The sequence below is a fragment of the Lolium perenne genome, chromosome 4 (genome assembly GCF_019359855.2).
Source record: "Lolium perenne isolate Kyuss_39 chromosome 4, Kyuss_2.0, whole genome shotgun sequence".
NCBI classification, from domain to species: domain Eukaryota; kingdom Viridiplantae; phylum Streptophyta; class Magnoliopsida; order Poales; family Poaceae; genus Lolium; species Lolium perenne.
The window spans coordinates 14,849,228-14,862,421 of record NC_067247.2 but is presented as its reverse complement, the minus strand read 5'-3'; the positions used below and the strand labels follow the sequence as shown (position 1 = coordinate 14,862,421).

General features: G+C 41.7%; 1 protein-coding gene across 1 annotated transcript; it reads right to left on the bottom strand.

Moving 5' to 3' along the window:
* Positions 1-3,681: 3,681 nt before the first annotated feature.
* Positions 3,682-4,350, bottom strand: LOC139838844 (uncharacterized). Its single transcript, XM_071828861.1, has one exon. It carries the CDS (start codon positions 4,348-4,350, stop codon positions 3,682-3,684), a length of 669 nt encoding a protein of 222 aa, XP_071684962.1.
* Positions 4,351-13,194: the final 8,844 nt, after the last annotated feature.

The window sequence follows — 13,194 nt, the reverse complement described above, 5'->3', positions numbered from 1 at the left end:
ATAATTTAGCTGCACATTGACCCTTCTTGCCTTTCTTCTTCCTTTTCATAGAATGAATGCATTCAAAGGCTATTAATACATTATCAGTGATGATATACTCCATCACAGGCCTCATTCTGTTAGCCACTATTTTTGTTGCAATTTTATACAAAACAGTACTCCCTCCGTCCCAAAATATAAGGCGTCTAAGGATTAGTTAAAAGTCAAAGTTTTAAAAGTTTGACCAAGTTTATACACAAAAATATAAATATTTACAATACTAAATCATTATCAATAGATTCAACCTAAAGTATATTTTCTTAATATGTCAATTTGATATTGTAGATGTAAATATTTTTTTCTAAATATTTGGTCAAAATTTGTAAGGTTTGACTTTTGACCAACCCTTAGATGCCTTACATTTTGCGACGGAGGGAGTACATATATAAATGGGCCTATACTGTTTAATAGACTGAGGGTTCCGTACCTTGGGAATAAGAGTGATTGAAGTATCATTGATCATCTCTGGTACATCCTCGCCATTAAGAAAACCCAAAACTGCTTTAGTCAAATCATCGCCAATAAGGTCCCAATGCTTCTGGTAGAACCCGACAGTAAAACCATTCACCCCTGCAGCTTTCGAAGGATGCATCTGAAAGAGTGCCTTCTTTATCTCATGAGCTGTGAATTCCTCATTCATCCTATCACGATCAACTTGTAAAACCTTCTCCTCTACTCAAAGTGCTCATTTCAGGTATTCCTTCCGAAGTGTATAAATCTATATAGAAAGTCTGAATCTCCTCTCTAACAGAATCTGCATCATCACACCACGAGCCATCATTGTGGTAATAGAATTTATTCTCTTTCTTTGAGCTGCATATGCATGAAAATAAGCAGTGTTACGGTCTCCCAGTTTTAACCAATTTACACGGGAACGTTGCTTAATCCATATTTCCTCCTGATAGAGAGTTTCATTTATCCTCTCCATCAACTTCTTTTCTTCGGCCGATGGGCCTCTGCCCACGGAATGCCTCTGTACTCGTTCCAGCTCCTTTTTTTTTTTTGAACCGAAAATAGTAGGAGAGGCTCCTACTATGGTGTTGTATTAAATCCAAAAATTTACATCATCTCGGGTGCATACACCCACTTTACATCAGATCACAAGAAAAATCAAAGTCTATCTATAAAAGAAGAGATTGTATTTTCCAGGTTTTGGTTAACCCTGAACCTTAAGAGATTAATATCTACTGCTACCCTTGCCTTCCAGGATTCTGTTGAGGGTGGGATTCCCTTAAAGATGTAGTTATTTCTTTCTTTCCAAATCCCCCAAGCAGCTATAGTGAAGATCTCAAAGAAAAGCTTCCCCTGGAAGGTTGATTTAGCTTGAGTCAACATGTCAAATCTGCTCACATCACTGTTCCAGTAAATATTTATCCTTGACCAACATGAAGTACTAAAGGGGCAAGTAAAGAACAGATGTTCTAACGTTTCTTCATCACCAGAAGTACAAAGTGCACAAGAATAATTATTGCCAATGTTGAAATGTCTTCGTTTCAGCATATTTCTGGTATTTAGGCGATCCACAAGTAACAACCAGGAAAATACCTTGAGTTTCGGCCATAGTTTGGATTTCCAAATCCATGAAAAAGGAGTGGGAGGATCCACCAATCTGAACATAAATTTATAATACTTCCTAGATGTGTATGAGTTTCCCCAATTAAAAGTCCATGCATCATTGTTACTTTGAGAGATAATCAAATCCTAAATGACTTGCTGTATTTCATGATATTCCTGAAAAGCTTCAGGGGATAGTGGCAAATGAAATATATCTTCCATATTAGTCAATGAGCAGAAATCTTTAACCGAAATATCCTCATTCAGCACATACGAAAATAAACATTGGTATTGTTCTTGCATAATACAGTTATTCCATTCGTCCTTCCAAAATAATGCCGTATCCCCTTGACCAATCTGACAAGCCGCAATGCCTCTAAATATTGGAGATAATTTCATGACAGATTTCCACCAAAAGGAGCCACAAATATTAGAAGCATGTGGTACTGTATTCTGATAATAAGTGGACCAAATCAGTTTTACCCATGGGATGTCTTTCTTGTTGTAAAACTTATCTAGAAATTTAAGCATTAATCCTTGATTCTGAATTTTCATATTGAGGACACCCAAGCCACCTTTATTTTTGGGTTTGCACACCATATCCCAGGCAGCCAGAGAAAGACACTTTTCACCATCATCCGTCTTCTTACTCCATACCACTCTTCTTCTTATCTTTTCAATATGATTCAAGATCTTTGGATTTATTTCAATAGTACACATAGTGTAGTTGGCAATAGAAGTAAGGATTGCATTAACATAGGTCAATTTGCCAGCATGAGACATCAAGAGAGTTGTACTGGAGACTCTTCTTTCAATTCTGTCAACCAGTGGAAGCATTTCAACCACTGTTGGTTTAGTGGTACCCATAGGAAGACCTAAATATGTGAATGGCATGGATGCAACTGCACAACCGAAAATATTAGCAAGTTCCAAAGCTCTCTGATCTGAGATATTAAGTGGCACAAGATTGGATTTCTGAAAATTTATTTTTAACCCTGTCGAAGTAGCATAGTCGATGAGCACATTTTTCAGATGGGCCACCTCAACTGGATTAGCTTGCATAACCAGAATTGTATCATCGGCATATTGAATAATCGGAAAACTTTCACCATATGGCAATGGCAATGACAGTCTGCCTTCCCTTAGCTCTTTATTAATAACAACTTGCAACAATTCAGCGGCAGCTACAAACAAAAGGGGCGATAATGGATCACCTTGTCTCACCCCTCGTTTGCAATGAAAATCTTTTCCTGCTACTCCATTTAATAGAATTGAGGAATGTCCAGAGGATAAAATACCATTGATCCATCTAAGCCATATATCATCAAACCCCATATGTCTTAAAATATCCAAAATTGTGTCATGTTCAATCATATCGAAAGCTTTTTCGAAATCTAATTTTAAAATGATGATCTCTTTTTTAGAGGATTGGCATTGGTGGAGGAATTCAAATGCCCATGCCAAGCAATCTTGAATGGTTCTTCCCCGAATAAAGCCATATTGGTTCTTACTTACCAGATTTAATATCCATTGCTGTAATCTATCAGCCAACAGCTTAGTGAGCAACTTGATAGAAGAGTTTAACAAGGAAATTGGTCTGTAATCATTCACTGTAGATGGCGCTTGCTTTTTCGGGATCAAAGTAATAAGTGAATTATTAATACTGTCCAAAAAAGTATTCCCTTCAGCAAATTCTTGACATAATCTGTAGAACTCAGGGGCAACAATTTCCCAACAAGATTTAAGAAAACATCCATTGAAACCGTCTGGTGCCGGCGCTTTATCAATTGGTATTTTTTGAATAACATTATCGATCTCTTCCAGCTCCTTCCTAAGATTATCAAGTTTCTTTTTGAAATTCCCGAAAGTAGCGGTTCCCCAGGCATTTAGGCTAGTCTGCATACTTTTTAGAGATTTTGCAAAACCACCTAGCCCTACTCCTTTCTCAGCTCCTTCCCAGAGTTGTAGAACAATCCGATTATAGTCTCCATGAGTTTTCCATACATTTTTACATCGAAAAACACGACCCCCAGTCGGCCTAAATTGGGCATGCTTTCTCAATTCTGTCACAACCATACAGTGGTCCGACTAAACTATACTGACATGTTTCACTTTAACCACTTGGAACTGATGCAACAAAGCGGTGTTGCCCAGAGCTCGATCAATCCGAGCCTTGACATCTCCACGACCATCCTGCCTATTATCCCATGTGAACGGTAGTCCCGAAAACCATAGATCTTGCAGTGCACAGCCCTCAACTGCTTCTCTAAAAGCCCTCATTTGCCATTCATCTGTTTCATGCTCACTAAAATGTTCCGTTGCATGCAAGGTTTCGTTGATGTCACCACTGCAAAGCCACGGAAGATCTCGGAGATCATGTAGCCGCCTCCTAAGAATCCACGTGTTATGTCTATTCTCTCTTCGAGGTTCACCATATATTCCAGTGAACCGCCAAGGAGGGACCGAACCATCCTTATCCTGCACCACAACATCAATGTGGTGAGCATTAAAACTTTTCAGTTCAACCGTAACAGCTGAAGACCAAAAAATGCCAATTCCTCCACTGAGACCAATACTATCCACATCAAATCCTCCAGCAAAACCAAAGGTGCTAGCCAATTTCTCAACACGTTTGCCTTCGATCTTTGTCTCCATCACAAAGAGCAAAGTGGGATCTAACTGCTTCACAAAACCGCGAAGCTCTCGAACTGCGTCCTGGTTCCCAAGCCCTCGGTAGTTCAGACTTGCACAATTCATTGCTCCCGGCACGACTGACCTGCAGCCTGTGCCGATGAACTTGTGTTTGAAGGTGTAACTCTTTTCTTCTTAGGTTCAGCAGTAACACCCCTTTCTGAATAACTTTCCCAGCCATGCCTTCTCTTTTGATCCTAGCCGTTTTTGGATCGTACACTGTCAAAGCCCCATCAGTATCCATTGGTCTGGGATGTTGTATATTCAGTTGACGGTAAACAGTTCCATGTCTACCACCTTTACCAAATGGAAAACGCCCTCCCCCTCTGCCCATCGGCTGTATCACATGCTTGTATTTATTCAGGGAATCGGCCTTACCATCTTGCTCAACTTCATCAGTTGTATCTGTTGCGAAAGTGTCATTATACTGAACATCGTACTCATAATTAGCATATCCACCCTCTTCAAACGGAGGACTTGCACTCCTCTTGTGTTCATTCGGAGCATGCAAATTCGGGCTCCATGGTAACTTACCTTTTGCATCCCTCTCAGCTGGTGTTGGGCAAGTCGCAAAGGAGTGACCCAATAAACCACAAGAGAAACATAAATAAAGTAGAAAATCATACTAGATATCATACCAAAAAGTTTTCTTCAGACGTACTGAATCAAGACTGACCCGACACTGAATTGGTTCTTTAACCTTCATAAAGGTTCTTGCCCGGAGCTATCTCCCAACAACATGCCTCTCTTTGTTTGTATCCAGACTCACAAGTTCCCCGCACTTCCTCACAATCTTTGTGCCCCACTCAGCATCATCTTGTTGAAAGGAAGGTTCAAGACACGAATCCAGATTAGCAGCTTGTCAAACTCCATATCCTCAGGAAAGCGACTTCCATCAAAATTCTCCAGAACCACTGAAAATTTTGACACTGTCCACGGATACTGCTCCCATATACGATCACGATCCCGTTATGATCCCAATTCGGAGATGAACATATTCGGTCCACCATCACGGAACACTAATCCTTTAGGATTCCCTCAGGCAGGGCGCAGAGCACTAGCGATCGTATTGTAATGGAAATTTTTCGGGGCTAAGATCTTCCCTGGAAAGGCCCATAGGGGTTTATCGATCTCCTCCACCTCATCAATGATCAACTTATCCGCCTCAGCCGCGGTCAGTTTCAGATTGCACGTCATCTCTTCCACCGACTCTTCTTCAACTTCTGGTGCAGACTCCCTTAGATCCAGACCCGATGCAGTAGTTTCCTTCACTTGATCCGATGAGGACATGGCGCAGCCTCCACCACTCCCCTCTCTTATCTAATCTACCCCCCAACCTGGCGTGGGGAAAGAAGACCCCCTCCAGCCACGAGACGAGTTGAGGGACAAAACCAATCTATGACTTGCACTCACCGATTCTGGATTTCAAGCTCTCCAGACGATGATCACCGGCCGGAAAGGATCGCGCCATCGCGTTGGTCACTAGAAACCCTAATCGCCTCCAGGGAGCCGAATCGGTATTTCCGGACCTTTTGATCCGGCCTTGTTTGGGGGCATCCTTCTGGATGCCAAAGCGGTATCTCCTTCTAGGTACATGTACTCTGGTGCTCCAGAGGTTTGACGCTAGATCAGGCCCATGCGGAGGCCCAGAGGGCCAGCACAGATACAAGTATCAGTAGAGTATGGAAAGGGCCCTAAGAGCATCTCCATCGGTCCTCCCAAAAAAGCGCCGGCATGCACGCCGGCAGCAGGCTATGGGGAGCACCGGCTGCATGCACTTAGCATTTGGGGACTGCGTTCCACACCAATTAATCCAATAGAGACGTCGGCACCATGCATGCACATATAAGTGGGGATAGAAAAATTAGGAGAGAGGAGAATCTTTAGAGGGTTGTGTCACATCACTACAACAAGATCCCCCATATAGCAATGGATGCTTCGCAACGGATAAAAAATGCGCTGCGAAGTAGTATCAAAGTAGCTACACATATTTGCGTTGGTAAATCAATCCGCTGCCGATTATACGAATGACAACGAATACCATGTGTTGCGGTCAATGTGTTGGAGAATGGCAATACTCGTCAAGCATGCTTAACATTAACCGGTTTCTTCACTCGTGAGCCTGACCATAAAAATACTGATAAAATACATCAAATTGGATAATTAAGTTTCTGATGTTTTCTTCAAATAAATCTTACGAATTAAATTCATAAATTTTGCTGTTATGGTCCCTCACTGATCGGAATTTGTGGGTTGCATCTAAGAAAAACTCGTAGCGAGGCACGTCAAGTCAAAATATGTGTTGAGCTATAGCCTGAAAAAAACATGAAATAGTCATATCGCTTATCAATTTTTTTAGGTTGATGTATAATTTTTTTCCTTCAACTTTGCAAAACGTAAAATGTATTTTATCTACGAAATACACCTCTTTAAATTCACTTGGTTTAGTTAAAATAGAAATATGATAGTAAAGTTGGACGAAATACTTGTGGAGGTCAGAAAACTATTTTTATCGCGTACCTTCCATTTTATTCTCTATTTCCTGTTTCTTCACTACAATTTATATTTCCCACCAATTTTTTCTATCATTCATTACCCGCGCATTATTTACCTCGTTTTAAGGCGAAGTTCCAAATGGCAAGCTGTATTTGTTAAGTGACTTCACCTTCCATAGAAACTAGATGATGCCTCGCGCGTTGCTGCGGTACATTTTAGCCAACATTTCGAGTGTCTCTGTATAAAGCAAAATAGAACATCAAATTGGCACTGATTCTCTTTCCAACAATGTGATAGTAAGCATGATCTCCGATGAAAGAAAAATGGTTCGGAGTTATGAACATAGCATACTCGCTTACCATGGGGTTACCTTGATCATGTTATATTGTGATCCAAATTCATATACTAAAGGGAGGCTAACTTCTGACGAGCGGAGCGAGGCCCGTCGCCGGAGGCTTGGGCCGAATCGTTGCCACCGTCTATATATATTCCCTGTAAGCCGCCACTAGGGTTTTGTCGCATCATTGTACACCCACGGCGTTTGTAAACACCACCGAAATAGTGAAGTTTTGCTGGCTGGCGCCCGTGGTTTTTCCCTTGTGTGTTGCAAGGGTTTTCCACGTTAAAATCTCGTGTCCCCTGCAGTGTTTTACTTTTCGTTCTTCGTTTATTGTGCATCTCGATTATAACAAGTGGTATCAGAGCCCGTGTTCTTTGGATCTAGGGTTTACGAGATGTCGTCACTGAAGTTCGATCTACCGCAGCTGGACTACACCACGAGATTTGCTTTGTGGCAAGTGAAGATGAGGGCGATTCTCGCCCAATCTTCAGATCTGGATGAAGCGATCGATGCTTTCGGCGAGAAAGCGATGGATACCTGGACCGATGCGGAGAAGCGAAAAGATCGTAAGGCTTTATCGTTGATTCAACTCCATCTGTCCAATAATATTCTGCAGGAAGTGCTGCAGGAGAAAACCACCGCCGAGTTATGGGTCAAACTAGAGGAGATCTGTTTGTCCAAGGATCTCACGGGCAGATTGCACGTGAAGATGAAGCTGTTCTCGCATAAGTTGCAAGAGGGAGGTTCGGTAATGAATCACCTATCTTCCTGGAAAGAGATTGTTTCTGATTTGCAGTCTATAGAAGTTAAGTATGAGGATGAGGATTTAGGTCTTCTTCTTTTATGCTCGCTGCCTAATTCTTTCAGTAATTTTCGTGACACCATATTATTGAGCCGCGACAAACTAACCCTCGCGGAAGTTTATGATGCTCTCCAACAAAAGGAGAAAATGAAATCTATGGTGCAGGCTGAAAGTTCGTCCTCCAAGGCGGAGGCATTAGAGGTCCGTGGCAGGACTGAGCAGCGAGATAACTACTACCACAACAACAGAGATAAGAGCAAGGGCGACAGAGGTCGCTCAAAGTCCAAAGGACGTGACAAGTTCTGCAGGTATTGTAAGAAATCTAACCACAATATTGATGATTGTTGGAAGCTGCAGAACAAGGAGAAAAGGAACGGAACTTACCAACCGAAAAATAATGATGGTAATGGTAAGGCTGCCGTTGTCACCGGTAAGGGTGAGGCTGCTGTTGTTGCTGGTAGTGATAGTTCTGATGGAGATTGCTTAGCTGTCTTGGCTGCATGTGTTTCACGTGATGATGAATGGATTCTTGATACTGCATGTTCGTTTCATATTTGCTATAACAAAGATTGGTTCAGTTCTTATGAGTCTGTGCAGAGTGGAGATTTTGTGCGTGTGGGGAATGACAACTAGTGCAGCATTGTTGGCATTGGTTCTGTTCAGATCAAGACCCATGATGGGATGACACGCACGTTGACAGGAGTGAAACACATACCCTCCATGGCGAGGAATTTGATCTCTTTGAGTACCCTTGATTGTGACGGGTACAAGTACAAAGGTGGGAACAAACTTTTGAAGGTATCATCAGGTTCTCTCATTATTATGATTGGTGATATGAATTCTGCGAAATTATATGTCCTTAGAGGTAGCACTTTGCCTGGTATTGCTGCTGCTGTTAGTTCTGATGAATCTAGTAAGACTAACCTTTGGTATAAGCGTCTTGGACATATGAGTGAGCTTGGCATGGCAGAATTGGCAAAGAGAGAGCTAATTGATGGCTGCGATTTTGGTAAGCTTGAGTTTTGTGAGCACTGCATCTTTGGTAAGCATAAAAGAGTAAAATTTAATGCTTCCGTTCATACCACCAAAGGCATTTTAGATTATGTACACGCTGATGTTTGGGGTCCGTCCCGTAGAACTTCTAATGGTGGTGCAAATTACATGCTTACTATTATTGATGATTACTCAAGAAAAGTGTGGCCATATTTCCTGAAACATAAATCCGATGTTTTTAATGCTTTTAAGAAGTGGAAAGTAATGGTAGAAACCCAAACTGAAAAGAAGGTTAAGATACTCCGTACTGACAATGGTATGGAATTTTGTTCAAATGAATTTGATGATTTTTGCAGCAATGATGGGATGGTAAGACATCATACCATTCCGTACACCCCTCAACAGAATGGCGTGGCTGAACGCATGAACATGACCATTATTTCGAGGGCTCGCTGCATGTTGTTTAATGCAAAGATGCATAGAAGTTTTTGGGCTGAAGCAGCCTCCACCCCATGTTATCTCATTAACAGGTCACCTTCTGTTCCACTTGATAAGAAAACTCCAATTGAGGTATGCTCTGGTTCGCCTGCTGATTATTCAGATTTGAGAGTTTTCGGTTGCACTGCTTACGCTCATGTTGATAATGGAAAGTTGGAGCCAAGGGCTGTTAAGTGCATCTTCCTTGGTTATGGTTCAGGAGTTAAGGCATATAGATTATGGAATCCTGAAACTAAGAAAATTGTGTTGAGCAGGAATGTCGTTTTTAACGAGGCGGTTATGTTTAATGATAGTCCGTCTACTGATATTTCTGATGCTATTGATTCTCCTGATGTTTCTGATGATGAGCAGCACAGAATTGGCGTGCAGGTGGAGCACGCAAAGGAGAATGAAAATATGGTTCCTGAAACCAACAATGATGATAATGATGTTCCACCTTCACCACCCATTGTTCAGCGACAAGGACGGTCTATTGCTGCTGACCGCCCTAAGAGAAATATTACACCTCCTACCCGATTAATTCAAGAATGTGATATTGTTGATTATGCTTTGAGTTGTGCTGAACAGGTGGAGCATGATATTGAACCAGCTACATATACTGAAGCCATTGCTTCGGTTGATAAAGAGAAGTGGGTAGGTGCGATGCAAGAAGAGATGCAATCGCTTGAAAAGAATGGCACATGGGATGTTGTGCACTTGCCTAAACAAAAGAAGGCTGTCCGCTGCAAGTGGATATTTAAAAGAAAGGAAGGTTTGTCTCCTAATGAGCCTCCACGGTTTAAGGCAAGGTTAGTAGCAAAAGGTTTCAGTCAAATTCCAGGTGTTGATTATAATGATGTATTCTCCCCGGTTGTGAAGCATAGTTCTATTCGTGCTTTCTTTGGTATTGTTGCTATGCATGATCTTGAGCTTGAGCAGCTAGATGTAAAGACTGCTTTTCTGCATGGTGAGTTGGAGGAGGAGATATATATGGACCAACCTAAAGGTTATGTTGTGCCTGGTAAGGAGGATCTTGTTTGCAAATTAAAGAGGTCCCTTTATGGTCTGAAACAATACGCCACGATGCTGGTATAAAAGGTTTGATTCATTTATGCTTACACATGGTTTTGAGAGATCTCAGTATGATAGCTGTGTGTATATCAAGTTTGTTAATGGATCACCTATTTATTTGCTGCTATATGTTGATGATATGTTGATTGCTGCCAAGAGCATGAAAGAGATCACTATTTTAAAGAATCAATTAAGTAGTGAGTTTGAGATGAAGGATCTTGGTCCTGCTAAGAAAATACTAGGCATGGAAATTAAAAGGGACAGAAAGTCTAGTTTGTTGTTTCTTAGTCAGGAAAAGTACATTGAGAAAGTTCTTCATCGTTTTAATATGCATGATGCAAAGTCAGTTACTACTCCTATTGCTTCTCATTTCAAGTTGTCAGCTTTGCAATGTCCTAGCTCTGAAGATGATATTGAGTACATGTCTCGAGTTCCCTATTCTAGTGCTGTTGGTTCCTTGATGTATGCCATGGTTTGTTCACGTCCTGATCTATCATATGCTATGAGTTTGGTCAGTCGATACATGGCTAATCCTGGTAAAGAACATTGGAAAGTTGTTCAGTGGATTTTCAGGTACCTTCGTGGCACATCAAAAGCTTGCTTGAGGTTTGGCAGGATTGGTGAGGGGCTCGCCGGATATGTGGATTCAGATTATGCTGGCGATTTGGATAAGAGAAGGTCCCTCACAGGTTATGTGTTTACCGTTGGTGGATGTGCTGTTAGCTGGAAGGCTACTTTGCAGGATGCTGTTGCACAATCTACTACTGAGGCTGAGTACATGGCTATTGCTGAGGCAGGTAAAGAGGCTGTTTGGCTGAAAGGTTTATATGCTGAACTTTGTGGAGATAATTCTTGCATTAAGTTGTTCAGTGACAGTCAAAGTGCTATTTATCTTACTAAAGATCAGATGTTCCATGAGAGGACAAAGCACATTGATATTAAGTACCACGCAATCAGAGATGTGGTTGCAAAAGGTAAAGTGAAGGTATGCAAGATAAGTACTCATGATAATCCTGCTGATATGATGACTAAGCCTGTCCCTGTGTCCAAGTTTGAGCTTTGCTCAAGCTTGGTTGGTATAACTGTTTAGCCCAAGTGGCTATTGGCGCCAGCAAGTGTTTTTCTTTGTTGATTCAGGTGATTGTTGAAGTTCATGCTACAAGGAATTTGTCTCAAGGTGGAGTTTGTTATATTGTGATCCAAATTCATATACTAAAGGGAGGCTAACTTCTGACGAGCGGAGCGAGGCCCGTCGCCGGAGGCTTGGGCCGAAGCGATGTCCGAATAACACTTAGCCCATACGTCGTGCCCTACAGGGACGCCTGCGGGGGGCGGCAGCCCCCCGCGGTACGGATCGTTGCCACCGTCTATATATATTCCCTGTAAGCCGCCGCTAGGGTTTTGTCGCATCATTGTACACCCACGGCGTTTGTAAACACCACCGAAATAGTGAAGTTTTGCTGGCTGGCGCCCGTGGTTTTTCCCTTGTGTGTTGCAAGGGTTTTCCACGTTAAAATCTCGTGTCCCCTGCAGTGTTTTACTTTTCGTTCTTCGTTTATTGTGCATCTCGATTATAACAGATCATGTGACGTTGCACTAAAATAGTGTCAAAGGATAGGTTGAGATTCTGCGTCGTAGCAGGAAACAATACATGAAACCTTAGATTTATTTGAGCCTTTTTCTCTTCAAAAGATGGCAGTGGAGGAGACTTGCTACATTCATTAACAAAAAGAAGAAAGCTTCTTTGGTTTCATAACTTTCTACATTAAAGTAAAACCAAATTTTGTGTAAATTAACGAACAAAATATGGACCACTTGAACAATGTTGCGGATAAAGCCTCTATGGAGATCAAAGTTTCTACTCGGGTGACCAGCTGTAAAATCATATGAAGGCATGGTTAAAGTAAAAGCAAACTTTGTCTGAATTGGCTAACACCATATGAAAGTTGAACAATGTTGGGGATAATGCCTCTATGGAGATCAAAATGTCAACTCGGGTGAGCGGCTGTAAAATCATGAAGACATGGTTAAAAGTGGAGAGGAAATCACGTAACCTCGATACCAGCCTACGGAAATAATTGTCCATTCATTAGAATGGTTGATTTTCAGAGGAAAGTACTCACAATCGCAATAGTCCTACCAAGGAAATCGTTTGTCTTGAGCGATGTCCGAATGTGGATAACTTATATGGGGAATTAATTTGGTTTGATCTGTAACACTGGCTTGCGTGAAAAAAAACACCAACGAAAATAAGTGTTATTCCACAGTAATTAAGTTATCCAAAATTCCAAATAGACGAAGATATGTGAGAGGACCTTTACTGTTCATGCATTGTTCAGAAAATCTTGTTACGATTCACCGTGGAGCTTGGAGGAAGATGAGGAGCAACCAATCCTGCTGCTTGTTGCAACTACAAAAAATCAATGATAGATCGATGCCCATCCCACGAGTCGTATGTGTATAGCAGGATCATGAAAATAAAACCTGCTTTGAAATTCGTGATAGTTCATCAAAAGGAAAGGGAAATGCCATCACAGAGAAAACGCATTTGCTGGCATTAGAGAAGCGGGACTTTGATATCCAGGTGGAGGAAGAAAACAGGCGTCTCACTTCTGGAACCAAAATCGCGCACGATAGATGTTGGCATGGCTCTGCGCGCATGTCTCTCTTTGACTGTTTCCGCGTACTGGCGGAGGACCTCAAGCAATCCCATCTCCATCTCTCACCAAAA

What these genes read in the sequence shown, in the direction of transcription:
- LOC139838844 (XM_071828861.1), bottom strand. Translation starts at nt 4,350, where the DNA reads ATGAATTGTGCAAGTCTGAACTACCGAGGGCTTGGGAACCAGGACGCA.